The 27661-nt window shown below is 37.4% G+C and overlaps 1 protein-coding gene across 1 annotated transcript in view; it reads right to left on the minus strand.

Annotated features, from left to right (window-relative positions):
- Positions 1-208: 208 nt before the first annotated feature.
- LOC143266765 (uncharacterized) overlaps positions 209-27661 on the minus strand; it is a 401183-nt gene continuing 373730 nt past the window's right edge. The window contains exons 2-7 of the mRNA XM_076563825.1: positions 22873-22969; positions 13153-13265; positions 11510-11620; positions 4217-4343; positions 3961-4021; positions 209-2815 (exon numbers count right to left, since the gene is read on the minus strand). Coding sequence (XP_076419940.1) covers positions 898-2815; positions 3961-4021; positions 4217-4343; positions 11510-11512 — 2109 coding nt within the window. The 5' untranslated portion in view covers positions 11513-11620; positions 13153-13265; positions 22873-22969 and the 3' untranslated portion in view covers positions 209-897. The remainder of the gene's footprint in view (positions 2816-3960; positions 4022-4216; positions 4344-11509; positions 11621-13152; positions 13266-22872; positions 22970-27661) is intronic.

Below are 27661 nucleotides of genomic sequence, written 5' to 3' on the forward strand. Positions count from 1 at the left end.
TCCTGACATCAAAATAATATGTCAGTTCTAAAATATTTAGGAGGCTAGAGACATAGCTGGGCAGTTAAGAAAAGTTCATTCCCAGGACCAGGGTCCAATTTTGGATGGCTTCCCATAATTCCTGCTACAGGGAGATCCAAGTGTCTAAGCTTCTTGGGAACCAGCATATAGATGCACATATGCACACAAACGCACTGACACCACATAATTGAAAGAAAAACAAATCTTTAAACAAGTTTTACTCATGAAAGTTTTTCTCTTACAAGCATTCATTTCTATAACACAGGTGCTGAGGCATCTACAAGCTCACTTACACAGTTTTTCTTTATCATAAATTGGTTTGTGTAACAGAAAGCAAGAATGTAGGCTTGAAGTGAGAGAAGTCAATCCTATTCAGTTGCTGGCGTCCATTGGAATGATTTAGGAAATGCTGCTGCCCTGCTTTAGGAAATATGTTCCTGGGTGGAAGGCTTTGAGAATTTACATCTGCACACCATTTCCAGTTCCCACTCTACATCATGTTTCAAGCTGATGATCTGAGTTCTTAGCTTCCTGCTTTAGCTGCCATGTCTAACACTTGTTACCATGCCACTTTCATGGTGATCCTATATCCCCCTAGAACCAAGGGTCAAACTAAACTCTTTTATAAGTTGACCTAGACATTATATCACAAAAACAGACAAGGCACTAATACAAATCCATAAAGTTTTACACCTGAGTTAGTCATTTCATGTAATTCAAGTACAAAAATCTAAAAGGGTAATATTATTGTTGAGACTCATAGGGCTTAATACATTCATAAATTTATTTTTTTCAATGAGTTTTCAGATACAATTATATAAAGACAGATATGAAAATGCTTGACCAGATTGTTGACAATCTTAATTTTTTTGAAGATCACTGATGTGTAGTCTTACCAAACTTATTAAATTCATAGGGTTCCTCTCCAGTATGTGTTCTTTTATGCCTTTGAAGAGAATAAAGATGAGCAAAGACTTTACCACACTGGTTACATTCATAAGGTTTCTCTCCAGTATGTGTTCTTTTATGCTTTTGAAGAGAACAAAGATGAGCAAAGAATTTTCCACACTGATTGCATTCATAGGGTTTCTCTCCAGTATGTGTCCTTTTATGCCTTTGAAGATGAGAGCTATGTGCAAAGGCATTTCCACACTGATTACATTTATAGGGTTTCTCTCCAGTATGTGTCCTTTTATGTATTCGGAGAATTCTTTGATCCGCAAAGGCTTTACCACATTGATTGCATTCATAGGGTTTCTCTCTAGTATGTGTTCTATTATGTATCTGAAGACGTTTTTGTTCTGCAAAGACTTTACCACACTGATTACAAGCATAGGGTTTCTCTCCAGTATGTGTTCTTTTGTGTAATTGGAGATTACTGGGATGTGGAAAGAGTTTACCACACTGATTACATTCATAGGGTTTTTCTGCAGTATGTGTTATTTTATGCATTTGAAGATGACTGGGTTGTGAAAAGCCTTTACCACACTGATTACATTTACAGGGTTTTTCTCCAGTATGCGTTCTTTTGTGCATTTGGAGATTACTAGGACGTGCAAAACCTTTACCACATTGATTACACTTATAGGGTTTCTCTCCACTATGGATTCTTTTATGCTGTTTAAGATGACTGACTTGTGAAAAGCCTTTACCACACTGATTACATTCATAGGGTTTCTCTCCAGTATGTGTTCTTTTATGCACTTGAAGATTACTAAGTTGTGAAAATCCTTTACCACACTGATTGCATACATAAGGTTTCTCTCCAGTATGTGTTCTTTTATGCACTTGAAGAACACTGAGTTGTGAAAAGCCTTTACCACACTGATTACATACATGAGTTTTCTCTCCAGTATGTGTTCTTTTGTGTTTTTCAAGATTATTAAAATGTGGAAACCCTTTACCACACTGATTACATTCATAGGGTTTCTCTAAAGTATGTGTTCTTTTATGCCTTTGGACAGATCTTTGGTCTGCAAAGAATTTTCCACACTGATTGCATTCATAGGGTTTCTCTCCAGTATGTGTCCTTTTATGCCTTTGAAGATGAGAGCTATGTGCAAAGGCATTTCCACACTGATTACATTCATAGGGTTTCTCTCCAGTATGTGTCCTTTTATGCGTTCTGAGATGACTATGACATGCAAAGGCCTTACCACAGTGATTACATTCATAGGGTTTCTCTCCAGTATGTGTTATTTTATGCCTTTGAAGATGACTGGGTTGTGAAAAGCCTTTACCACACTGATTACATTTACAGGGTTTTTCTCCAGTATGTGTTCTTTTGTGCATTTGGAGATTACTAGGACGTGCAAAACCTTTACCACATTGATTACACTTATAGGGTTTCTCTCCACTATGGATTCTTTTATGCTGTTTAAGATGACTGACTTGTGAAAAGCCTTTACCACACTGATTACATTCATAGGGTTTCTCTCCAGTATGTGTTCTTTTATGCACTTGAAGATTACTAAGTTGTGAACATCCTTTACCACACTGATTGCATACATAAGGTTTCTCTCCAGTATGTGTTCTTTTATGCACTTGAAGAACACTGAGTTGTGAAAAGCCTTTACCACACTGATTACATACATGAGTTTTCTCTCCAGTATGTGTTCTTTTATGTTTTTCAAGATTATTAAAATGTGGAAAGCCTTTACCACACTGATTACATTCACAGGGTATCTCTCCAGTATGTGTTCTTTTATGCTTTTGAAGAGTACAGTGATGAGCAAAGGCTTTAACACATTGAGGATATTCAGAAGGTTGTTGTCCAGTACGACTTCTTTCATTCCTGCAAGGATAATTGGCACATGTAAAAGCTTTACCACTTTAAATATACTGTTGAATCTTTATATTTGAATGAGCTAATTTGTAATTTGGTCCAGTTGCAAAGAATCAGATATTAAGGTTTTATTACTTTGTTTACACTCATATTATTCCCATTTATTAGGGGTTGTTTTGCATCTTTGAAGATACCTGTGATAGTAAAAGCATTTATTACATGATTCACATTTACACATTTTTTTTCTATATGAGATTTTTCACATATTTGAAGAGAACTGGAAAAACTCAGCTTTATCAAACTTATTGCTTTCATAAATTTTCCTATACTGTGAGTCACATTACATTTTCTAGGTGAATTATGACAAACAGAACTATTTACACAGTCCTAGTACTCATAGGGCTTTTCTGCAGTGTGAGATTGTTGATGTATTTACAGTGAAGGTGGAAAACCATTTACTTGTATACTTGAATCAGATTCAACAAGTCTATTCAATGTGGGGACTGCTATATATATTCTAATAGTTCTGAGAGGTATGTTCCATCATTCTATATCCATATGTTCATGTGGCTTGTATCCAGAATGATATATGACATACATAGTAAAGGAAGAATGACAAATAAAAGGTTTCCACATTGAATTCATACAGTTTGAATTTCTGTTTCTCATAGATATGTGGTATGGGGATTAAGGTCTCTCCACAATAGCCCTTGACTCTAAGTGCCTCTTTCACTAAATTTATCAAAGTCACAAAAAGTATATGAGTAACACTAACTTTACTATGGACTATTTGCTTATTTTTGAATGTTTTGAACATATACTTATCACCTCTTCAATGTGTCTACCTTTTTTAATATGAGTGTCATGAAATGAAATGGACTGGCAGATGTACAGCACAGCACTCATGGGGTTTTGATTCAAATGGCCACGTCTGTTAAGGCATTGTTTTCTTGTCGTCTTTCTTAAAAGAATGCCTTGAAAATGTAATTCACTTACCTGAAGTTGAGGAATATGGTATTTGTTGTCAGAATTTAATAATCATCAATGCATTATAAGCTGTGCTAATTTACACTGTTGTTTTTCTTTGAAACTTCCAGGACACATTTACAGTTTCTTCAAAGGCACATTTGTAACAGCTTGCAAAATAAAATTACCTTTCATGTCTTCTAGAAATTTTACAGTATTCTTCGATATTATGGTCATCTCTGCTGTATCCTAAAATATAGTTTCAGAAAATGTATGGTATATTATTAAAAATTGTGCAAAATTTAAGTTACTATCTTCAGTGAACCTTAGAACCATACCTGATTTATTCACCTCATTCTTCTTTCTCACTCAAATTACAGAGAAGCATCAATAGCCAAAGAATAGTTGTCCCCTTATTTTATATGAAGGAAAATTCAGTCTTACCTATAGTAATAAGGTTCCTGTAGGTCTCCAGCATCACATCTTTGTAGAGATTCTTCTGGGAAGGATTCAGCAAAGTCCATTCTTCCCAAGTGAAGGCAACATGCACATCATCATAGGTCACTGCATTCTAAAATATCCCATAAATGTGTACAACAGAAAGCATGGTACTGACAACATTGTAAATCTATACTTCTTCATGATATAGTCATATAATTCTGGTGCTCCACTTACTTCCTCCATAACACAGACATTGTAAAGTAATCATCAAGTCACTCTAGAAGGAAACTGAATAAGGAGGTTCACTTCTCTCATTTCTGTACCCCTTGTATGGGATATAACCTTGCAACAGAAATGCCTATTAACAAACATAGAAAAGTAAACAGATCAACAGTACAGACTACACATTAGAAAAATTGTATGAACAATTACTAAGTATAAAAAAAATAAGACGGACAAGCTGGGTGTATTGGATCACGCCTTTAATGCTAGCACTCAGAACACAGAGGCAGGTATATTTGCTTGAGTTGAATGGTAGCCTAGCCTATGCAATCAGTTCCAGGACAGCCAGAAGTACATATTGGGACCCTGTCTCCTGTTCAAAACATCAGTCAAACAAGCAAAAAGACAGAAAGAACACAGAGGTTATTTACTTTAGTTTCTACAAAGAGTTAGACATTCACTCCACTTCTGTATTCATCTTCCAGAAACCTGAAGTACCTCATTTTAATGTGTAACATCAATAAGGTCTTTCTAAAAGCCACTGAGTGTTTAAACACAGTTTCAAATGGACAGATGAAAACATTAGCAATATAAATGTTGATAATAAATAATCAACACAGGGCAGAAGAGATGGCTCAATAGTAATGAGCTCTTGCTGGTCTTGCATATAGGTGGGGTCAACTGCCAATATTTACACAGGAGATCAAAACTATCCATGATTCCAAGTTTAGGGTTTCTGAGGCCATCTTTTGATCATTGTGAGGACCAGGTACCCACATGGTGCATATCCATGCATACAGGTAATACTCATATTCATTTAAAATATTCAAAACAAACACAGCAGGCAGGAAGAATGTCCTGTACCTGCAATCCAATGACAGAAGGCTCAGGCAGTATTAATGTCATGAATATATGTCATGCTGGAAAACAAAATGATACCATCTGCCAAATTTCAAATTTCAGGATGGGGTGAAGCTCAGTATAACAGTATTTGTTTGGCATGTACAAAAACCTACATTTCAGGCCAATCACCCAATAATATAAAAACAGAAAAGCCAAGAATTTTGGCTCAACTTTAATCCCAGCACTTGTGAGCCAGAGTCAGGTGGTCTCTGAGTTCAAGGCCAACTGGCTTACAGAGGTACTTTCAGTTCAGCCAAGGTTACACAGACAAACCTTGTCATCAAAAACAAACAAACAATTTAAACAGCAGGCTACCAAACTGGCTTGGCATTGAATGGCAACTGCTTCTACTGTATCTAAAGTCTATAATGGTGGTGAAGGCATGACTGCACAAGAAGGATGTTGGCTCATGAATTTCAACCAAAACAAAGAATAGGAAATTGGTTGAGTCTATAGATGCTTATAACCTATCCCCAATGAGGAATTTCATCCAGAAAGGCTCCTCCTAATCAAAAGAAAGTTCCCAAAAAGAGAAACATGTTCAAATACATCATCATATCTGGGAAGTTTTTCATACAATCAACTACATTCTGATCCAGGTCACTATAGGCTCATGGTCATCCATGAAAAAAAAATACATTTAGTCACTTCAATGATACTCTTGGTCTGCGATATCCCCTATGCTGTTCAAATGTCCAAAGCCTTTTATGACACTCAAGAAAATCTTGACAGTGACATCTTGTAAAATCAAAAAACAAATTACATCTTTCCAACATATAATAGCACAGAATACCATTCACTTTCTAAAAGAGAGGAATGGGAACAGAGTGAGAGAAGAGCGGACCAAGGCAAGTCTCAAACACAGAGGAAAACCATCAAATCTTATAGCTCTGTCTCAGACACATAAGGCTTCAGTTTCAAAGGACTTAGATGGGCCCTATCCCTGCAATGTCTCATTCATCTCTCTCTTTGGTTACTTTAACTCCCTGTATGCAGCCAGCTGGCCATGGGAGATGTCTCATAGCATAGGTACTTCATCATCTTGTGGTCTCAAAATGAAACACAGGCTTCATCCTCACAGTTTCACACAATAAACTCTGTCTCCTCACTGTATTCTGACACTGCCAAACATAGATGCCTGCCACAATGCTGAACTGAAACCACAAACTAAGAGTCCATGACCTAAAATTTTGATGTTTTCTTGTTTCCACGATCAAGAAGGGTAAGCCTGCAAATTCTGACTTCTTAATTAGAATGGACAACAACATGCTTGGACCACAGGTGCAGCAGGTTTTATATGAAGTTGCTTCCAGGGACTAGGAATCACTTTGCTTCCTCTATAAATTGAAGGTTTAGGTGGATGGTGTCTTATCCTTATGACACCTTGCTAGGTTTCCATTACAGAGCAAGGGACTTCTGTATAATGATGATAAACTCCTTGAAAAATTCCCATCTATTTCAATACTTGGCTGCCATCTGAAACTACCTTTTCATTTTCATTAATTTCTGATCCATTTTTTCACTGCAGAGCTGAATGAGTCATCAGTAATAGCCATAAAAGAGATTCAATATTCTATTTAAGAAATTAGCCCATTGTTTTTTAATTCTGACTTACTAAATTTACAGGGCATAGCCAGAATAAGAAAAATTATGAAGCCACAATATTACCCAAATGATCTCTAATATATATATGTATATTTTTATTGAGTCTATCTACTTCTGTCTGCAATCCTACGATCTCAACCGACACTTTCTGCCATTACTCTCAACAATCCTATCTACCTGGTTCTACAATTATAGCTAATTATGTTCTCTGTAAAATTTTCTAAATTTTTTGCCATCTAAGGTGTTGATATCATCCACATTCTTCCAAAGGACAACATTCCCATATTCTACCTAGCAACAAAACCAATTTTGGTGCTCCATTTTTTTGTTCTTACATTCTTTTATGCTGTTGTTTAAAAGTCCTCTAACCAAAAGCATCTTGGGCAATGAATGGGCTTGTTTGGCTGATTCTGTCAGATCACAGTTCATCATTTTAGGAACTTAGGATAGAAGCTCAAGCTAGCATTTGAAAGAAAAACCCATGGGCAAAGATTTTTCCCCCTGGATTTCTCTCTTGCCAATCACTGCCTCAAGCTCAAATCGCTCTCTTTTCCATCCCAGGCCCACTTTTTTAGGAATACAGCTACCCTCAGTGGAGGAGCCTTTCCAGATCAATCATCAATCATCAATCAACAAAAATCTCTCAAAGACACAGCAGCTTATGTCTGTTATGAACAAAGCCACCATGAACATAGTTGAGCAAATGTCCTTGTAGTGGGAGGGAAAGGCATCTTTTGGGTATATGCCCAAGCATGTTATTACTGGGTCTTGAGGTTTGCACTTGCTCCAGATCCTTTCCAGCATTGGCTCTCACTTGTGTTATTGATCTTAACAATTCTGAAAGGTATAAGATTAAAATCTCAAAGTAGTTTTGATTTACATTTCCCTGATGGCTACGGATGTTGAACCTTTCTTCAAGTGTTTCTCAGCTATTTTAGATTGTTTTACTGAGGATTCTGTTTAGAAAGGTACCCCATTATAATCTGAGTATTTGGTTGTGGTTTTTTGGTTTCTTGAGTTCTTTCTTATCCTGAGTGAGGCAACCCAGAAGCACATAAACAAACATAGTATACTCACTTCTAAGTGGATATTAGAAAATAAAGAATAATCACAGTTAATCACATTACATTCCATAGATGAAGAGTGGCTAAGTAACAAGAACAGCTCCAGGAGAGCTGCATGGATCTCTCTGGACAGAGAAAATAGATTTTGTGGGCACACTGGAGGGACAAGGGTATGGAAACAGGAAGGACCAAGTAAGTATTTAAGAGACATAGGGGGAAAGTACAGAGAGAGATTATTGGAATAGGGGAACTTTTAGCAGGGCATGTGGAAACATAATGCAGTGCAAGCTTCCTGAAACCTATCAGGGTGACCCTGGAGAGGACTCCTAGTAATCAAGGGCACAGATACTGAATCAGCCATCTTCTGTAACAACATAAGGCTCCCAGTAGCAAGACTAGGACATCAAGCTAGCCACAAAACATTCAACCCACACTTGTCCTGCTTGCAAGATATGCTAGGGCAGAGGTGGCTCAGAGCTTCTGTAGTGGCCAAACAATGACTGGTCTAACTTGAAGACAAGACTCTGAGAGGAAGCCCACACTGCCTGGATGACTAGGAACTGGTACTTGGATGGCTCAGAGAACTAGGATAGAATCAAATATAACAGAAAAACAACAAAAGATATTAAATGATTCATAACTATATTCTGCTATAATATATATCACTGCCTAGCCCAATTGTCACCAGAGAGGCTTCTTCTGGCAGCTGATGGGGCCACATGCAGGGATCCTTACCCAAACATTAGCCTGAGCTCTAGGAATCATGTGGAAGAAGGGGATAAGGATTGTAGGAGCCAGAAGGGTAGAAGAAACCAGGAGAACATGGCTGGCAGAATCAACTAAGCAAGGCTCGTAGGGGTTCATAGAAACTGAAGTGGCAATTATGGAGCCTATGTGACTCTGTGCCAGGTCCTCTGCATATGTGCTATGGTTGTTTAACTTGGGGTGTTTGAGGGACTCCTAACTATCAGAATCAAGGTGTCTTGGACTCTCTTGCCTGTTCTTGGGATCATTTTCCTTCTATTGGGTTACCTTGTCCAGCCTTGATATGAGGGTTTGTGCCTAGTCTTATTGTACCTTTTTATGATGTGTTAGGTTGATATCCCTGAGAGGCTTGCTCTTTTCTGAAGGGAGACAGAGGAGCAGTGGATCTAGGAGAATAGGGATTGGGTGGGGATTGGAAGGACTGGAGGAAGGAGAGGCTGCAGTTAGAATGTATTGTATAAAAGAATAAATACAATGAATAAAGAAAAAAAATGAAAATGCATTTAGTTTAACTTCAATGATCCTCAAAATCTGTAACAGCCCAAATGTGCAAAGTCTCTGCTGATACTCAAAACAATCTCTTTATTGTCACATCTTTTAAAAATCTAGAAACAACTTAAGAGAGGAGGGAACTTAGGGATTGTATATTTTCAACATACAGTGTCACAGGATATGTTCCCGTTAAGGAAAAGAGGAATATGGCATCCAGTTCAGGCAGAAATCCCCTGCTCATGTGTGTGTCACAACAGTCAGAAGAATAGGTAGGCAGGCCACCAGCCCAGGAAACTTCCACACTCTGTACATTTCCACAGACACAATCCCCACAAACCTTATAGTTGCTACCAGTAAAGCCATATCCCCACCCCCAAATCAGATGGATAGCCTCTGCTCAAGTGCAGGTCATACCAGCCAGAAAAATAGGTAGGCAAACTGAGGCAAAGACTCCCTGCTGGACCAGAGGCCATGCCATCCATCAATAATCCACATAGGCTGCTTAGCTGTGGACTCCTCCACTCATTCAATAATCCCAACACTATCCTCAATCCCACTTCCACAATCATCTCTGGGTTGTAGCCTTCAACTTCGGTGAAGGAAGACCCCTTGCTCAAGCAAAGGATACATCATGTACCAGAAGTTCACGTAGGCCAACTGCCCATAGCTTCCCTAACTCTCGCAGCACCCCAACACTATCCCTGAGTTCCCTCCTCTCTTCACATTTTATCAGCCCCAAACTTGGGCAGCTACTCCCTGCTGGAACAAAGGCCACACCTACTGCAACATTTCTAGTCCCCAACTTGGGATAACAAACAGTGTTCAACCATAGGCCACACAGAGCAGAAGACCAGAGAACAAATAGAACCCAAGGAACAGAACACCCATCCAACAAAGACAAACTGAGAAATTGGCACCTAGACCCACAATCACCTCAAACCCAGCTACCCAGACACTAGCATAAGAACACAATCAATAACAGCCACTATAATGTGTCACTACCAGATTCCAGCTATCTTACTACAGCAAGCCCTGACTATTCCAACACAGTTGAAGCATAATTAAGAAACCTTAAGACCAACTTTATTAAAAAAAGATAGAAGTTCTTAAAGAGGAAGTAAATAAATTCCTTAAAGAAAACAGGGAAAGGATAAATGAAAAATTGGAGAAAATGAATAAACTCCTTAAAGAAAACAAAAACAAACCAAACATGTGATAAACATAAATGAATCTGGTCAAGGCCTGAAAATGGAAACAAAAGCTATTAAAAATATAAACTGAAGCAATTTTGGAAATGAAAAGCTGGGTAATCAAACAGGACTTACAGTGGTAAGCTTAAACAAAAGAACACAAGACATGGAACAGAGAACTTCAGGCTTTGAAAATATGATAGAAGAAATAGATATATTGATCAAAGAAAATGCTAAATCTAAAATTTTCCCAAAACATAACATCCAGGAAATCTGGAACACTTTGAACAGATGAAACCTAAGAGTAATAGGAATAGAAGGCAAAGAATCTCAACTCAAAGGCCCAGAAAATATTTCTAAAAACAACTGAGAGTCAAAAATTTTCCTAACTTAAAGGAAAACGGTCTCAAAGGTGCTCATAGACAATGAAACAGCAATCATGGAGCCCACAGGAGTCTGCACTAGTTTCTCTACATATAAGTTATTGTTGTGTAGGTTGGTGTTTTTGTGAGACTCCTATAAGTGTGAGTGGAGGGGTGTCTCTGACTCTTTTACCTGATCTCAGAACCCTTTCCCTCCTACTAGGTTGTTTCATCCAGCATTGGCATGTGGGTTTGTGTCTAGTTTTATTTTAACTTGTTATGTACATTTTTCTGGGAGGCCTGCTCTTTTCTGAAGGGAAATGAAGGAGTGGATCTGGTGGAGAGGGGAACAGTGGAGAGGACTGGGAGGAGTGAAGGGAGGAAAATAGTAGTTGGAATATATTGTATGAGAGAAAAATACATTTTTTAAAAAAAATTAAAAATTTTAAAAAAGAAAGCAATGTGGACACATTGTGGACAGTGGGGGAAGATTGGACCATGGCAAAACTAAATCTGAGCAAGAATTAACAAATCTTATAGCTCTTTTTCCGACAGTTTAGTTTTCATTCCCAAAGGGCTTAAATAACTCTACCCCTGAAATTTTTCATACATGTTTTTCCTTTGCTACTTCCACTCACTGTATACAGCTCCCCATGGCAGACGTCTTATAGCTTGGGCATTTCAATATCTTACCATCTCAAAATACAACACTGGCGTAATCTTCACAGCTTCATGCGATGACCTCTCACAGTCTCTTCACTGGGTTTCTGACTCTGCCAAACAGATGTATGTAGCAGTGCTCAACTGAAACAACAGAGGAAGAACCTATGACCTACCTGTACATTTTACATCTGTCTTGTTTCCAGAACCAGTACGACATGAGTTACTCACCACAAATTAGGCTTCTGTGTTGGGATGGATGCTACCACACTTGGAAAATCTTTACAGAAAATCCTCTGTGAAGTTGCTTCTTGGGATTAGGAATCAAGTTGCCTATTCCCTCCATAATTTAAAGGCTTAGATGGATGGAGTCTTGCACTTAGGGTACCTTCCTGGGTCTCAAATGCTGAGAAGGGCCTTCTCTTTAATGGTCCTAAACTTCAAAATTCTCTATCTCTGCTCTACCAAAGGACTACTATTTGAAACTACCTAGTCCTGTTTATCTCTTCAAAACAGACTTTTTATTTCTTTCTGCACCACTTGTTTCTTTTACACTGTAGACCTGACTGAATTATCAGTAATAAACACCCAAGAGAAGCAATACTTTGTCCAAGAAATCAGCCTATTATTTTTTAATTTTACCTTACTCAATTTCTTAGGGAATGGAGAAAATAAGAACGATATGGGGACATAATATTATTCAAATTACCTCTAGCTAAATTTTTAATGGAGTCTATTTCCCACTGAAATCCTATTCCCTGAAGTGCCACTGTGACCATTACTTTTAATACTCATATTTCTGGTCCTATAAGAAGAGCTGATTAAGTTCTATGTGCAACTTTTTATGCCTTTTTCCATCTAAAGTCCTAATATCTTTTTTTTAAAGTCCTAATATCTTAAACATTACTCCAAAAGACAACATTCCCACATTCTATCCACCAACAAAAACACTTTTGGTGTACCAAATTTTGTTCTAACTTGCTTGTTTCTTGCTGTGATTAAATTGTCTAATGAAAAGCATCTCAAGTAATGAACAGGTTTATGTGGCTGATATTGCCAGATCACAACCTACAATTGTAGGTGCTAATGATAGAATCTCACGCTAGGAATTGAAGACAAAAACCACAGGGAAACTTTGTTTACTGGCTTTTTCTCTTGCTTGCTCACTGTCTTGTGCTCAAGTGGCTTTCTTATTCATCGTATGCCCACTTGTTTAGGGTATTGTAACCTCAGTGGAAGAGTTTTTGCACATCAATCATCAATTAACCATCAATCACCATCAATTAACACAGTTTCTCAAAAACACAGTAACCAGCAATTCTGATCTGGGTATAGCCTCAATTTATGTTCCCTCAGATGTTTAACCATATCAACCCCTTAAGCTGAAAAAAAAAAACCCACAAATATGAAGATAATAACAACAGGAAAACACAGATATACCAAGAAATAAGGAGAAGTGAGCCTCCAAGATCAAGAAAACTAAATCTGTCTCTCCACAGAAACTTCCCAAACCAACAAAAGCTCAAGAAACTCAAAGCATAATATAGTAAATTTTCTGAAAAATAAAATGGTGAAGTTCCATCATTTTCCAGACAAACAACAATAAATTTAGATGACAAGTAATAGACTCAACAACATAGATGGTACCAATGACCAAACAAGACAAAAAGACTTACCTACAAATATATATCATGAGCCCATAAACACGAACTACAAGATTCTAATCAAAATTTAACCACGAGAAATCACTGGCCAGTACTCGTCCTGTGCACTCTGGTACTCTCCTATGCTAATAATAGAAAATGGATTGTGTGAGGATGGCTGTTCTAACAGAATTGGACAGATGCACTTGAAGTCTTCTGACGTTTTAACTTTGTAGAAAACAGACTTGGTTACTAAAAGGATCTCATTCTCTTATGACAAGGTAAAGGATATTTGTTATGATCATTTAGGAATCCTTTTGTTTCCTATAACTGATGATTGCTTATAAGTCTACATCAGGCAAGGAATTGAAAACTTGTCTAAACCAAATAAAAAATAACAGATTTTTAAAGAAACAATAGTGTATGATTTGTATTATATACCTAAAGCAACTTGTTTTGTCTAATTGCTTTATGAGTCACAAGAACTTAAAGAAAAAAGTTTATCCTCACATTTTGTGTATGTTTGTGTATGAGAGAGAATGTGTTCCATATGTATAAAAGTGACATGCAAGAAAAGAGGGGGTCAGATCTCTTGCATCTGAAGTAGCAGGTGGTTATGTGCCTCCCTGACTTGGATACTGAGATAAACTCAGGTCATCCCAAAGAAGAATATGTTCTTCTTAGAACTTCTTAGAACTTTTGATTTAATAAACTAAAAGTTTTTTACAGATTAACAACAACCACAACAACAAAACCTAAATAAACAAAGAAGTAAATAAATGATCCATGGTGCATCAATATTAAGATGTTGTATTTGGTAAATCTGCAGCATGAATTGAATACAATCCCAAGAAAATTCCCAAGAATTTATAACAGGATACCCAAAGCTACATACAAAGCAGAAACACTCAGAGTGTTCAATAGGATCATAAAACAAATACATATATTGACACAATCTGACTTCTATATTTACCGCAAAACTAAAACAATCCAGAATATGTACAATATCTGTGAAAGGATAAAGGAAAAAGAATAAGCCAAGAACAAAATCAGGAAAATATAGTCAACTTTTAATCAAAGGACCAAAAACTGAGCTCTGGAAAGTGTGATCTTGATGAATGTTACTAAACTTTCTATAATTCTGTATATATAAATTAATGCAAACATCAAAATTCCCACAAAATTAACTAAAGTGACCCTTAAACAGTTATGTTTCTGACTTTCCAGCTCCTGAGTGAGGTAACTCAGACTCAGAAAGAAAAACATGGTATATACTCATTCATAAGTGAATACTAGATGTAAAGGAAAGGACAATCAGACTACAACCCACAGCTCCAGAGAAGCTAGGAAATAAGGAGGGATGTACAGATCATCTTTGGGAAGGGGAAACAGAGGGGATCTCCATGAGTAAACTGGGGATGAGGAAGGTCAATAAAGGGGAGGTGATGGGGCATGAGAACATGAGGAAACAGGATGGTTGAGCTGGGGGAGGGATGGAGAGGGAGAGCAATGAGAGATATCTTGATAGAGGGAGACATTATGGGGCAAGGAAGAAATCTGGTACTAGGGAAATTCCCAGGAATCCACAAGGACAATCACAGATTAGACTACTAGCAATAGTGGTGAGGATGTCTGAATTGGCCTACCCTGATAATCAGATTGGTAAATACCCTAAATGCCATCATAGAGCCTTCATCCATTAACTGATGGAAGCAGATGCAGAGATCTACAACCAAGTACCAGGCTGAGTTCTGGGAATATAGTCAAAGAGAGAAGAGGGAGTCTATAAACAAGGGGGGTCAAAATCACGAGGTGGGGAATCTACAGAGAAAACTGAACAAAGCTCATAAGAACTCGGAAACTTTAGATGAACAGCCGTGGAACCTGAGTGGGACCAGACTAGACCCTCTGCATACAGGGGACAGTTGTGTAGCTGGGTCTGTTTGTGGGGCCCCTGGCAGTGTGATCAGGATCTATCCTTGGTGCATGTGCTGGCTTTCTAGATCCTATAACCTATGGTCTGACACCTTGCTCAGCCTTGATGCAGGGGAGGGGCTTGATCCTGCTTCAACTGAATGTACCAGACTTTGTTGTCCCCCCATGGGAGAACTTATCTTTTTGGAGGAGAGGATGAGGGGTGGGTCAGGGGTGTGGTTGGGTAGGGGAGAAGGGAGTGGGAGGACAGGTGAGAGGGGGATCTGTGGTTGGTATGTAAAATGAATAAAAAAAAATTAATAAAAAAAGACAACATAGACTTCACAATTTCCACAAAATTAACTCAAAGTAACTCTTAAAAAATTATGTTTTTGACCCTGCCACTAATGATCTTTCTCCCAAACAGAGAGACCAATATTGTGGAATATTATTTTAATGTGTTATATTTGTTTATGCTGTGGAACATTTGTTTAGTGATGAAAAATGATACATTCTTTTATGTTGCATTTGTTTAACTTGTGTGAAGCTATGTTACTTTGCCTGTCTAAATTATCTGATGGTCTAAAAAAGATCTGAATGTCCAATAGCTAGGCAAGAAAAAGTATAGGCAGGTTTGGCAGGCAGAGAGAGTAATTAGCAAGAGAGAAAAAGAGCAAGATCTGGGAGCAAGAAAAGAAGTTGGCAGCTACCCGGCCATACAGCCAGCCATGGAGTAAGAGTGAAAGTAAGATGTAAGAGAAGGAAAAAGCCCAGAGGCAAAAGGTAGATGGGATGATTTAAGTGAAGAGAAGCTGGCTAGAAACAGGCCTGGATAAGTCCAGGCACTCATAAGTAATAATAAGCCTCTCTGTTTGATTTATGTGGAAGTTGGGTGGTGAACACTCAAAAGGACCAAAACAACAAAGAATAAAAACAACTGACAGGCCCCATTCTATAGAGCTCTCTTGGTAAAGGGAGGTAATCTTCTTCTATAGAAAATTCTGTGAAGAAAAGGGGTGGAGGGAGGTGACCCTGGCCCGCCACCCAAGGCACAACATGCCAGCAGACCAGTAATGCCATGACTATGTGGCAATACATAGATTAATAAAAATGGGTTAATTTAAGATTAAAGAGCTAGCTGGGAAGAAGCCTGAGCCATAGACCAAACAGTTTGTAATTAATATTAAACCTCTGAGTGATTATTTTATGAAACAGCTGCTTCCCTGGACAGGACCAGGCAGGACTGAGAAACTTAAGTCTACAATTGGTGCCATATGTGTGACATTGATCCACATAGACCAGAAAAAGCTTAAAAATATTCTGAATGCACATAAACGGAGCCACACTGGGATTCTTAGTCTCACAGTCTCTTGCTATCAGCAGCACAGAGACACATCTCCCGAGAGCTGCCTGCAAGATAGAGTCAATCACCATGAGCTAAGTGGCATGATGAACATCTGCAGTCTCTCCCATAGGCCATGGTACAGAGAGGCTTCTCCCAGCCACTGCCTGCAGGCTTGCGAGCACAGCTGCAGACTTAAGAACACAGTTCCATGATGCTTAATACTGCTTCTTAGAATTGGGAAGGTAAGCATGACTCATTGGTACCTGCACCATGTTGAAAAGCCTGGCTTTCATCCTAGCTGTGTAGTTTAACAGTTTTAAAACTCCTAGTCAGAGAAGGGTTAAAGATACACAATATAGACAGAGTCAGATAGAAAATACCTCTAAACATGTTATAAGATGTTTAAAAATATACATAGGCTTTAGAGAGAAAAGAAAAAAGGGTAGAGAAAGTCCTTAAAATAGAAATAGTTATAAAAAAAAAAAAAGAAGCCATATACATATGGCAAATACACAGAGACTCTGGATTCTGTATATTATTTTGTTGTCTTTGGGATTTTTAACTAGAGAGAGAGAGAGATTTGATTATGGGGACTGCTCAATTAAACCAACATATATATATTTAAAGGTATCTTGACTTCAAAATCTGGGTCTAAGGATATGTTGCTTGGGAAAAGAGGTTCTGCTTTTGTTTCCACAGAAGATGAGAAGCTGGTTAATTCCAGGTTAATATGGGTCTATCAAGAAAGACTCCCTGAGAGGTTTCTAATAGGAAAGATGGGCCAAATGATCCAACATCCAAAACTACTTCAAGCCAACTGGCTGACACGACACAGTATCACAGACTACTATAGCCAAGATTTAACCATAATTTTAAATGTTCTCAGGATTCCCATAAGTGTGCCAGCACCACATAGGCAGGAAGTAGTATGAAAAGCTACACCCAAATTCGCAAAATATTGTTTATGAATGTTTGTTTTTATTTAAAGGATATTGATTATAAATGCAATCTCTTTCTAAAGAAAAAAGGGGGCCAGGTGGTGGTGGCACACGCCTTTAATCCCAGCACTTCGGAGGCAGAGGCAAGTGGATCTCTATGCGTTCAAGGCCAGCCTGGGCTACAGAGTGAGTTCCAGGAAAGGCACAAAGCTACACAGAGAAACCCTGTCTCAGAAAAGAAAGGGGGAAGGGGGAATACTATATAGAAATGTTAAAAAAAAAATCGACCTTGATCCAAAAAACAACTGTTAATATCAAAATACTTTATATTGATATGCATTTGGTTTGTTGACACAAAGCTAACATCAATTTTGTTATACTATATGTATATTTCTACTCTTGTTTAATGATTTATGATTATGCAACTCATTTAAAATAGTAATGTATAATTAAGAAATACAGGCTAATAATTAGTCATCTATGATAACCAAACTTATACTCATGTTACTTAAGTTTTCTAGATATACAAAGATATATTTCAGATAGATAGGCAATCTTCAAACACTTCAAAGACCTACAGAATATGGCATTTAAAATATTTTAAGAACTTAGACTTTTCCGGACAGTAAAACACATCTGCTCCTGGCAGCACCAATTTAATTCAAAAAGGAAGATGGGCATTGAAGACACTCCATATGCAGTTTATCTTCTTCTTGGCAAAACTGGCTATTTGGGCAAGAAATGGCCCTTGCCTGGAATGCTTGATAGTACATTATATAAACTAGACATGCAGGACCCATAGGAAAGTGACCAATGAACTTTGCCAAATCAAGGTGAGATAGTCCTTCAGGTTCCTGCTTTACAGAAGAAACTGCCAGACATTCTGCAGTACACAAAAGAAAGCAACTGATGAACTTTGCCATTAGGCAGAGCAGTCCTTTAAATTTTCCACTGCATTGAAAAATATGCCAGAGACTCTAGGCCTGTAGATTGAAGATGGATGCCCCAACATTGCTGAGGGACTTTGGATGACTGTCTAGGCAGCCAGATGTCTCTGTCATTTCTAGATTTTTGGAAAATGTTTACAATGCACTTCCTGTTTACTTATATAATATTACATCCTTTTGAGTTCTTTGATGGACTTGAAAACTAAATAGTTATAGTTTTCCTCAGTTATATTAGAAAGTAAATTAGATACAAAACTTTAGACTCACCAAGATAAGATCGATACTTTCTCTAATTTTGTCAATGCAAATGGATTAGATATTGTTACTGTAGTTCTTACTTAATAACTGTTTTTATTTTATTATAGTAATGCTAAAACCTTCCTTTTTAATTAGACAAAAAAGTGGAGATGCTGTGGGATAATGTCCTTTATCACTGTAAAGATCTGTCACTTGAATTGAATTAATAAAATGCTAATATGACTTTGTATCAATTCTTAAGTGTAGCTCTCCTTCACAAGACCACATGTTTCCAAAGTCCTTTCTTTCTACTAATATCTGTGTGAAATCCATGAAAAACATCTCTTATTAGCCAGTTGTGGTCACATGAGGCAGAGGCAGGTGGATTTCTTCAAGTTCCAGGCCTAGCCTATCTACTATATAGTGAGTTCCAGGCCAGACATGGTTAGACAGTGAGACTGTGATTCAAAACAAACTCACTCCAAAAATCTCTACTTAATAAATTTTAGGGCTGAGAAAATGTCTTAACAAATCAAGTACTCACCTTGCAACTATCCCTTTACTTCTGCACTATAAAGCCAGTTGCAACTGTTCAGGCCTATAATCCCATGCTTTCAAGGCAAAATAAAAGGCAGAGAGAAGAAATCCTACAAGCCTATTTTCACATGACAGTATACTAGCGACCCTTTCTCAAACATGCTGAGGGAAAAGGACCAACACCTAAAGTTTTACTCTAACTTTTACACCCATATGATAATACACATGCACACCATTCCATATATAAATGAGAAAACATATACAAACAGTCTAAGTAAATAAATAATACTATTCCAAGTTGATATGGCACACATCTTTTATTCCAATACTTGAGAGGCAGAGGCAGGTAGAATTCTGGGAGTTTAAGGCTAACCTTGTCTACATTCTGAGTTCAAGGACAGGTAGAAATACATAGAGACCCCATCTCAAAATAAAATTCCAATTCTGATCTGTATTAACTCATCCTGAATTCCTTTTCCAAAGTCACTGAAAGATCCCAACTTAACCTCAGCAGAGGTCTCTACAAACATCTAGCATGGGACTGTTTCTCTAATTCTTTCACTTTTCCACAGAACTGCTATTTTTGTCTGAACATTTTCAAATCTCACTAATAGTTTTAGAAGAGCCAACTTGAGCCAGAAATGGGACTACTAGCCTGTAATAGTAACACAACAGAGACAGAGGTAGGTAGACTACTGTCAGTTTGAGGAAGGCTTGTGCTACACACACACACACACACACACACACACACACACACACACACACACTTTCATAAGTATAGTTGAATATAATTTTGCTTTGTTGTTTGAGACAGGACCTCATTAGAAATCTCCAGCTGGCCTGGAACTCACAATGCATAGTCCAATGGATAATATATATCTACCCTTCCAAGTCCTCTAACTATCCTCAAGGACAGACTAAAATCCAGAATTGTATTTTATTCTTAGTTCAAATAGTCTGTTTTCACCCTCATGATCCAGGTAAATACTCTGTTAAAAAAATTTAAATATAAGTATAAAGGTATATACTCTGATATTGATATCACTGCATAATCACTACTTTTTACAATTTGCTTACACTTTATCATAAAAATACAACAAAATGTACCTCTAAAAATAGTATCAAGAGCCTAGTAAGGTAAAAATAAAAAACTGCTATTAATGTATTATATGTACATGTACTGTATTGCTCTAAGTATGTAATTACCAAACATTAAAATGCACAATGTCCAAGAAGAGATCTTAGATTTTATGAGCAGAATGAGAAGTAAATGTGGTACAGTTATGTTACCACACACCAGAAATAAGTATCACTGCTTTTAATTAACACAGAAATGGAACTCCTCCTCTTGAAAAATGTTTAAGTATCTACACAATGACCTATAGAACAGAAGGTAATAACAAAATTGTTATAAGCAATAATTTTAAAACAGCTTGATTCTGAAAACATTGAGGATATTTCTATGTCCACATGACCAAGACACATGTATATGAGCACAAATAATAAAAACTAGAAGCAATCTACATGGTTATAAACTGTGGAACTGAATAAAAGTTATACTGGACTGCATTAAGTCCTGGGATAACAGGCAAATCTATGTATGCTTAATGCTTTAAGAATAGACAGACAAGACCATCTGAGTCAGATCCTTAGACACACATGCAAATTATCCTGACAAATAAATAAAAGGAATAAAAACATATGAGAGCTAAGGAGTTGCCTCAGACAATAAAGGCAATTGCAACCAAGGCTAAAGACCTAGTTTGATCCACAAGACCCATATGTCAGAAGGAAACGAATATTCTGTATTTGTCATCTGGCTTCTATGAAAGCACTGTGGAGTCTGTGTGTATGTGAACAGTAGAATATTGAACACATGTGTTTACATGAAAGAGACAAGTGGTGTGCTTTTATTTCTTTCATTCCTCTAATGACAGGACACTTTCTGGTACACTATTGACATTGCTCCTAACTAACTTCTGCTCCACTAATTTACACTTAAACATTCCTACTAATGCTCTTAACTGAAATGGCTCTTCTGAATCTTATTCCTCTCTCAGACTTCCATCAGCCCATTTAAGTTACAAAATTCAACTTGCCTTTTAGCAATCATCATATTAATAAACTCTTAGACATTTTCACTTCTCACTATTCCTAATCTTTAATTTTTCTTTATATTTTGCATATATTTTCATATGAAGGTGCACATGTGTGTATGGGGTGCAATGTTTATGAGGGGGCCAGAGGACAACTTGGGGTGTTACTCAAGTGTCATCCTGAGATTTGCCTCAGAAATAAAGATCAAAGTATATGACACCTGGATCAAGTCCTATCCACATCCAAAATTTCCCTGTTTTATACCTTTGAACAAAATCATCAAATTGGTTAAAAGCCAAACTTAAGAAAGGAAAACACTACTAGGTGCTTTCATTACCAAGTCTTTCAAAGTCTTAGAAAGAGGTTCAAATTATTTGAATAGATTAATACTAAAAGATGAATAAAGTATGAGGGTTTATTTATTTATTTTCTTGTTTGTTTAAATATTTTGTTACTTTATTTGACTTTATTTTCAGACAGAATCTCACTACACAGCCCATGGTTTCTCTAATGTCATGATCCTTGTCTTGCTTTGCTTTTCCTCAACATGACACAAGACAAGAATATTTGGGAGGAGGACCTTCAACTATCAGGTTTTTTTTTTTTTTATTAATGACTTATGGGGGAGGGTCCAGTCCACTGTGGAGCTGTATTATTCCTGGGCAGGTGGTACAATGGTATATAAGAAAGCAAATAGAATTTCTAGATGACTGTTTATTTTCTAAAGAGAGAGAGAAAGAAGGGATGTGGATTAGGATGGGAGCGGAAGATCTGGGAGGAGCTGGGGAAGGGGAAATCATAATGAAAATAGATTGTGTGGAAATCTATTTTCAATTGAAAAAGGAAAGAAAAGAAAAAAGAAAGAAAACTGAATAAGCCAGGAAGAACAAGCCAGTAAGCAGCATTCCTTCAGGGTCTCTATTTCAGTTCCTACCTCTAGGCTTCTTCTACCTTGAGTTTCTGACTGCCTTCCCTGCATGATGGACTGTGAACTGGACCTGGAAGCCAAATACTCTTTCCTCCCCAATCACTAAGTGAACTCAGTGAGTCTAAAATTAGCCCACGAAGTAGAGACGGGGAATCAAAAAGAGGGAGGGGTATAGAAGAGGAGGAAATAGGGGGTGGTTTTGATCAAGATACATTATATTCATGTGTGAAATTCTCAGATAATAAAGGGTGGCTAATGTATGGCTAACAAACCTAAACCTAAGTGTCTGTGAGTTGATCACACTGAATTTCTCAACTAATCTTGGTCAGTTATGAGCCTAGGTAGAAGAAAAGCAACTGTAACATGATATAATACCACCCTAGCACCTATAAAGTAAATGAATGCTTCTGAAACCAGAAAACAGCTTTTCCAGCAAGGAGCACATGTTCTCAGCAGCCTAAAAGAACATAGACTTGGACTGCAGGAAACTTCATTCCTTACTTGATATTTGTCTGGACATTCCTGGTACATTGTTACTGTTATACAAAAGTAATAGTAACTTCACTAAACATAAACACATGTTTCCATACTTCTGTAGAATTGAAAATGTATCCTGCATTTAAGTAATCTACACTCAAAAATCCTAACTTCCAAATAAAGAATAGGAAATGTCCATCTCAACGATTATCTACTTGTAAGCAACATTTGTTAGCAGATTGCACATTTGGTGCAATACACAATCATTAATTTAGACATACATTAGGGGGAAAAAACAACTGGAAAATAAATTAAATTTTATTGGGCACATACCTGTAATCTCAGCTCTTGGAAGGTAGCAGTATTACTAAGTGTGAGAACAGTCTGGTCTATATAGATGAACTCCAGAGAAGCTACCCAGCAAAACTAGCTGAAATATATTGATTAATTCATTAATTAAAAATTTATAAACAGGGTAAATATAATTTAGCTAAGACATATATTAGCCTTTGTGACAAAAAGAAAGACAATTCCATACATGCAGTCTCAATATTATCCACAAGAAAAGCTTGAGTCTTTATTCAAAGATATCATATATGAAACAAAAATGCTTTAAAAACTCAGAAATGAAGTCATCTAACAGCACAATTATCCCACAGTGGGAAAACCCACAGATGAACAAAAAACTAATACAAAAGATTTATGAAGCAAAGGGCTTGATCTATTACTGAAACCATACCAAAGAAAAAGTATTTCCAAACATCGAAGTATTTCTAAGGAAGGGAGCAGCTCTGGAGTAGAGCAACTGCCTACCATGAGCTCTGCCTGGCTTTCACTCCCAAAACAAAATTATCTAGAATAATGGAAAATCTAAAATATGTAAAGAAATCATAATTGAAAAAGCAAATAAGCTTTTTAAAAGGAAAGCTGAGTAGAAATGATGATTTAGAACTAATTTGTGTGCACTTGGGCCAAAAAAAAAAAAACAAAAAGCAAATAGAAATCACAGATATCTGAATGAAAAACAAGATTATTCTTCAACTCTGAATCAAAATCTATGCAGAATGAATAAAAGAGCAACATTTCCACATTTTACATGTTATATCATAAGCTGGACCTTGGCTTGTTTATAGATAAATCATCAAGACAAGGCCATCCTCAGGTAAATATGGAATTCAAGGCCACTCTGGCCTACTAAAGACCAGTTTACAAAATAAGTCTGGCCCAAAATTTTGGTCACATATGTTATTCAACTTTTTCAAAGCACACCCAACACTGGCAGTTAGTGGTCATATAAAAAAAAATCTCAGCCAGGTGTGGTTGCATGCGTTTTAATCTCAGGGATCTGCAGTCAGAAGCAAGCAGAACTCTGAACTTGAAGCCAGCCTGCTCGACTCAGCAACTACAAGGCCCACCAAGAATACATATTGAGACTCTTTCAAAGAACCTAAAACAAAGGTCAGGTGTGCTGGTGTAAGCCTTCATTCCCAGCACTTGGGAATGAGAGACAGGAGGACCTGCCTGTGAGTTCAAGGCCAGTCTTGTCTACATGGCAATTTCCAGGACAGTCAGGGCTACATAGAAAGAATGTGTCAAATAACCAAACCAAATCAAAACATGGCCTCTTTTCATTACATTGAGATATTACAGTTTTTTATTACTTAACGCTCAAGAGTCTTTAAAATTTGAGCATCTCCAACACTCATGGCCTTTTATGTTACTGATAAAGATTCAAAATGATTCCTCTAAACCACTAATATTAAATGAAAAAATATTTTATGCATCCTCCCCTCATAGTAACCAAAGTATTGCAAGTATCACACTTTGCAAATATTTCTACTTTGGCTACCAGAACAGACTCATTCTATGAGGTCAGAACTTTTCAGAACATGCTGTTATATCACACAAATAAAGAATAACAAATGGAACAAAAAATTCAATCCTGTGTAAATTTATTCACCATACATACATTAAGTGTTTTTAAAAATGCTAATACTATTTTTGAAAGTTTCTTTGTGGGTGTATGATTTTGTGCACATGTATGTGTATATTTATGTTTGTGTGAGGATTTATATATGTGTGTATTTGTGTTTGTGTGTGTTTGAGTGTATATGTTCATTTGTGTCTGTGCTGTGTGTTTATGTGTGTGATGTGTGTGCATTTGTGTGTATGTTGTGTATGTGTGTACATGAAAGAGAGAAAAGTGTGTCTGATTGTGTGTCTGATGTGTGAGTACAGGCACATGCTATACTTCATGTGTACTGGCCAATGGACAACTATCCTTATAGGACTTGGTTATTTTCTATCATTTGTAGCATGAATCTTAAAAGTTCTTATTAATAAAAACAAACCAAGAGCCAAGTATTGGGGTGAACGCTGAATGATCAGAGAAACAGAACAAGCCACAGCTACCTCATCTCGCCAATTCCTCAGCTGATCCTGTTTCCTCAGACTGGAAGCCTCTGTGTCCTCATCCAAATAGATCTCAGCTGATCTGCTGCTCAAAAGTCTAAAAGCTTAACCAGCCCTAGTTCCTGGTCCTCACGCCTCATATACCTTTCTGCTTTCTGCCATCACTTCCTGGGATTAAAGGGTCACTTCCTGGGACTAAAGGTGTGAATCACCATGCCTGGCTGTTTCCAGTGTGGTTTTAAACTCACAGAGATCCAGATGGATCTCTGCCTCCCAAGTATAGGATTAAAGGTGTGAGTGCCACCATATTCTGGCCTCTAAGTCTATCTAGTGGCTGTTCTGTTCTCTGACCCCAGATAAGTTTATCAGGAGGCACAATATATTGGGGAACACAATATTACCACAACCATTGGTTCCCAGGAACTAGCTTACTGTGCTTGTACAGCAACATGCTTTGACAAAAACATATAAATAAATTTTATAAAATAATTGCTGACTCCTAATGTCACTGTAAATATACTGACTTGTGTGATTGTTCTTCTTTCTTTCTTTTTTTATTTTTTTATTTTTTATTTATTTTTTTTTGCTTTGTAAGACAGGGTTACTTATGTAGCTTTGGAGACTATCCTGGAACTCACTCTGTAGACCAGGCTGACATTGAACTCACAGAGATCCTCTTGCCTCTGCCTCCGGAGTGCTGGGATTAAAGGTGTGAACCACCACACCCATCAGTGATTGCTTTTCAAACATACAAGTATTAACACAAGTTCATTACTAAACCATCTTAGGTCAACTTCATGAGTCGGGAGGTTTTAGTGTATAAACTAATTTCCTCTAAATCAACAGTGGCTACATTTAGACAAACTTGCTATATTCACTGATCTATATAGTCACTAACACCAGTTTGAAACTTTTCTAGTGCTAGATATTAGCTAGATGCCTTTGCCACAGGACAAAGTTAGCAATGTAAGATGCAAGCAATTTATATTATCATCCATTGGTATAGGCAAGTGACAGAAAAGTCCTTAAACTTTAAAAAATTCTGAATGCATGCCAGGCAGCGGTGGCACACGCTTTTAATCCCAGCACTCGGGAGGCAGAGGCAGGTGGATCTCTGTGAGTTTGAGGCCAGCCTCGGCTACGGAGTGAGTTCCATGAAAGGCACAAAGCTACACAGAGAAAGCCTGTCTCGAAGAAAAAAAAAAAAAAAAAAAAAAACAGAAAAATCAATTAAAAAAAATAAATAAAATAAAAAATTCTGAATGCATGCCTGATGGTAGTGGCACACGCTTTTAATCCCAGCACTTGGGAGGTAGAGCCAGGCAGATCTCTCTGAGTTTGAGGCCATCCTGGTCTACAGAGCAAGATCCAGGACAGGCACCAAAACTACACAGAGAAACCCTGTCTCAAAAACAAACAAACAAACAATTCTGAATACACATACTAGGAAATAATCCCTGTAGTGTGAAGATCCACATGATGCCAAGTTGAGAGTTCCTCCTTCTGTGAAACCCCCTAGAGCTGTGGATTACAAATTACTGCATTAAATCATTTCTATTTAAAATTCCACTTTCTAGGCTCCATCTCCATCCACAAGATTCAGAGTAACTCAGGTGTTGTCCAGTAAGCTGTAGTAAGCTCTTCTGATAAGCAGCCAAATTTGGTTACCATTACCCCACATTTGTTTGGTTTTTGTGTTTTAATCTTTCATATCAATGCCCACAAATGAATGGCACAATGGACATGAACAAATGTCCTCAGTCTCTGCGGCCTCTGCTGTATAGCTCTCTTTGGCTAAAGCACTTTCCCCTCTAATTCTACAAGAAGCAGTGAACCTAGCTCTTCAGATCTGACTCGAACTTTTAACTAGTCAGAGAAATACATAGCATATATCCCCAGCACTCAGAAGCTGGGGTAAAAAACTGTCATGAATTGGTGGCCAGCCTGCACTAGACAACAAAACAACAAAATACCATTTGGGATAGTAAGAGCAGGTCTAAGAATTTCAAGTCACTGAAAAACTCTTAAACCTCAGAATGGCATGAGCTGAGCAACACTTTAACTCCATCACTCTGGTTCCTGTGTGGGAAATAACTTTATAAACTTGAATAGCCAATATGGAAATCAAAATGGCAGTTCCTCAGAAAATTGGGAATAGATCTACATCAAGAAGCTGCTATACCACTCTTGGGCACATACCCAAAGGATGCTCCATCCTACCACAAGGACACTGCTCAGCTATGTTCATAGCAACTATATTCTTTGTGTGTGTGTATGTGTGTGTGTGTGTGTGTGTGTGTGTGTGTGTGTGTGTGTGTGTGTGTGTGTGTGTGTCTGTCCTGGAACTCATTCTGTAGCCCAGGCTGGCCTTGAACTCACAGAGATCCATCTGCCTCTTCCTCCCGAATGCTGGGATTAAAGGCTATATTCTTAATAGTCAGAAATGAGAAACAATCTAGATGTCCCTTAAGTAAAGAATGGATAAAGAAAATGTGGTACATTTACACAATGGAATATTATTCAGTTAAAATAAAGACATCATAAAACTTGCAGACAAATGGATAGAACTATAAAAAAAATCCTAAACGAGGTAACCAAGATCCAAAAAGACAAACATGGTATGAACTTATGTATAAGTGGATATTAGCTGTAAAGTAAAGGATAATCATGCTACAATCCACAGACCTAGAGAGGTTACTTAACAAGGAGG

The sequence above is a fragment of the Peromyscus maniculatus genome, chromosome 2 (genome assembly GCF_049852395.1).
Source record: "Peromyscus maniculatus bairdii isolate BWxNUB_F1_BW_parent chromosome 2, HU_Pman_BW_mat_3.1, whole genome shotgun sequence".
Classification (NCBI taxonomy): Eukaryota; Metazoa; Chordata; class Mammalia; order Rodentia; family Cricetidae; genus Peromyscus; species Peromyscus maniculatus.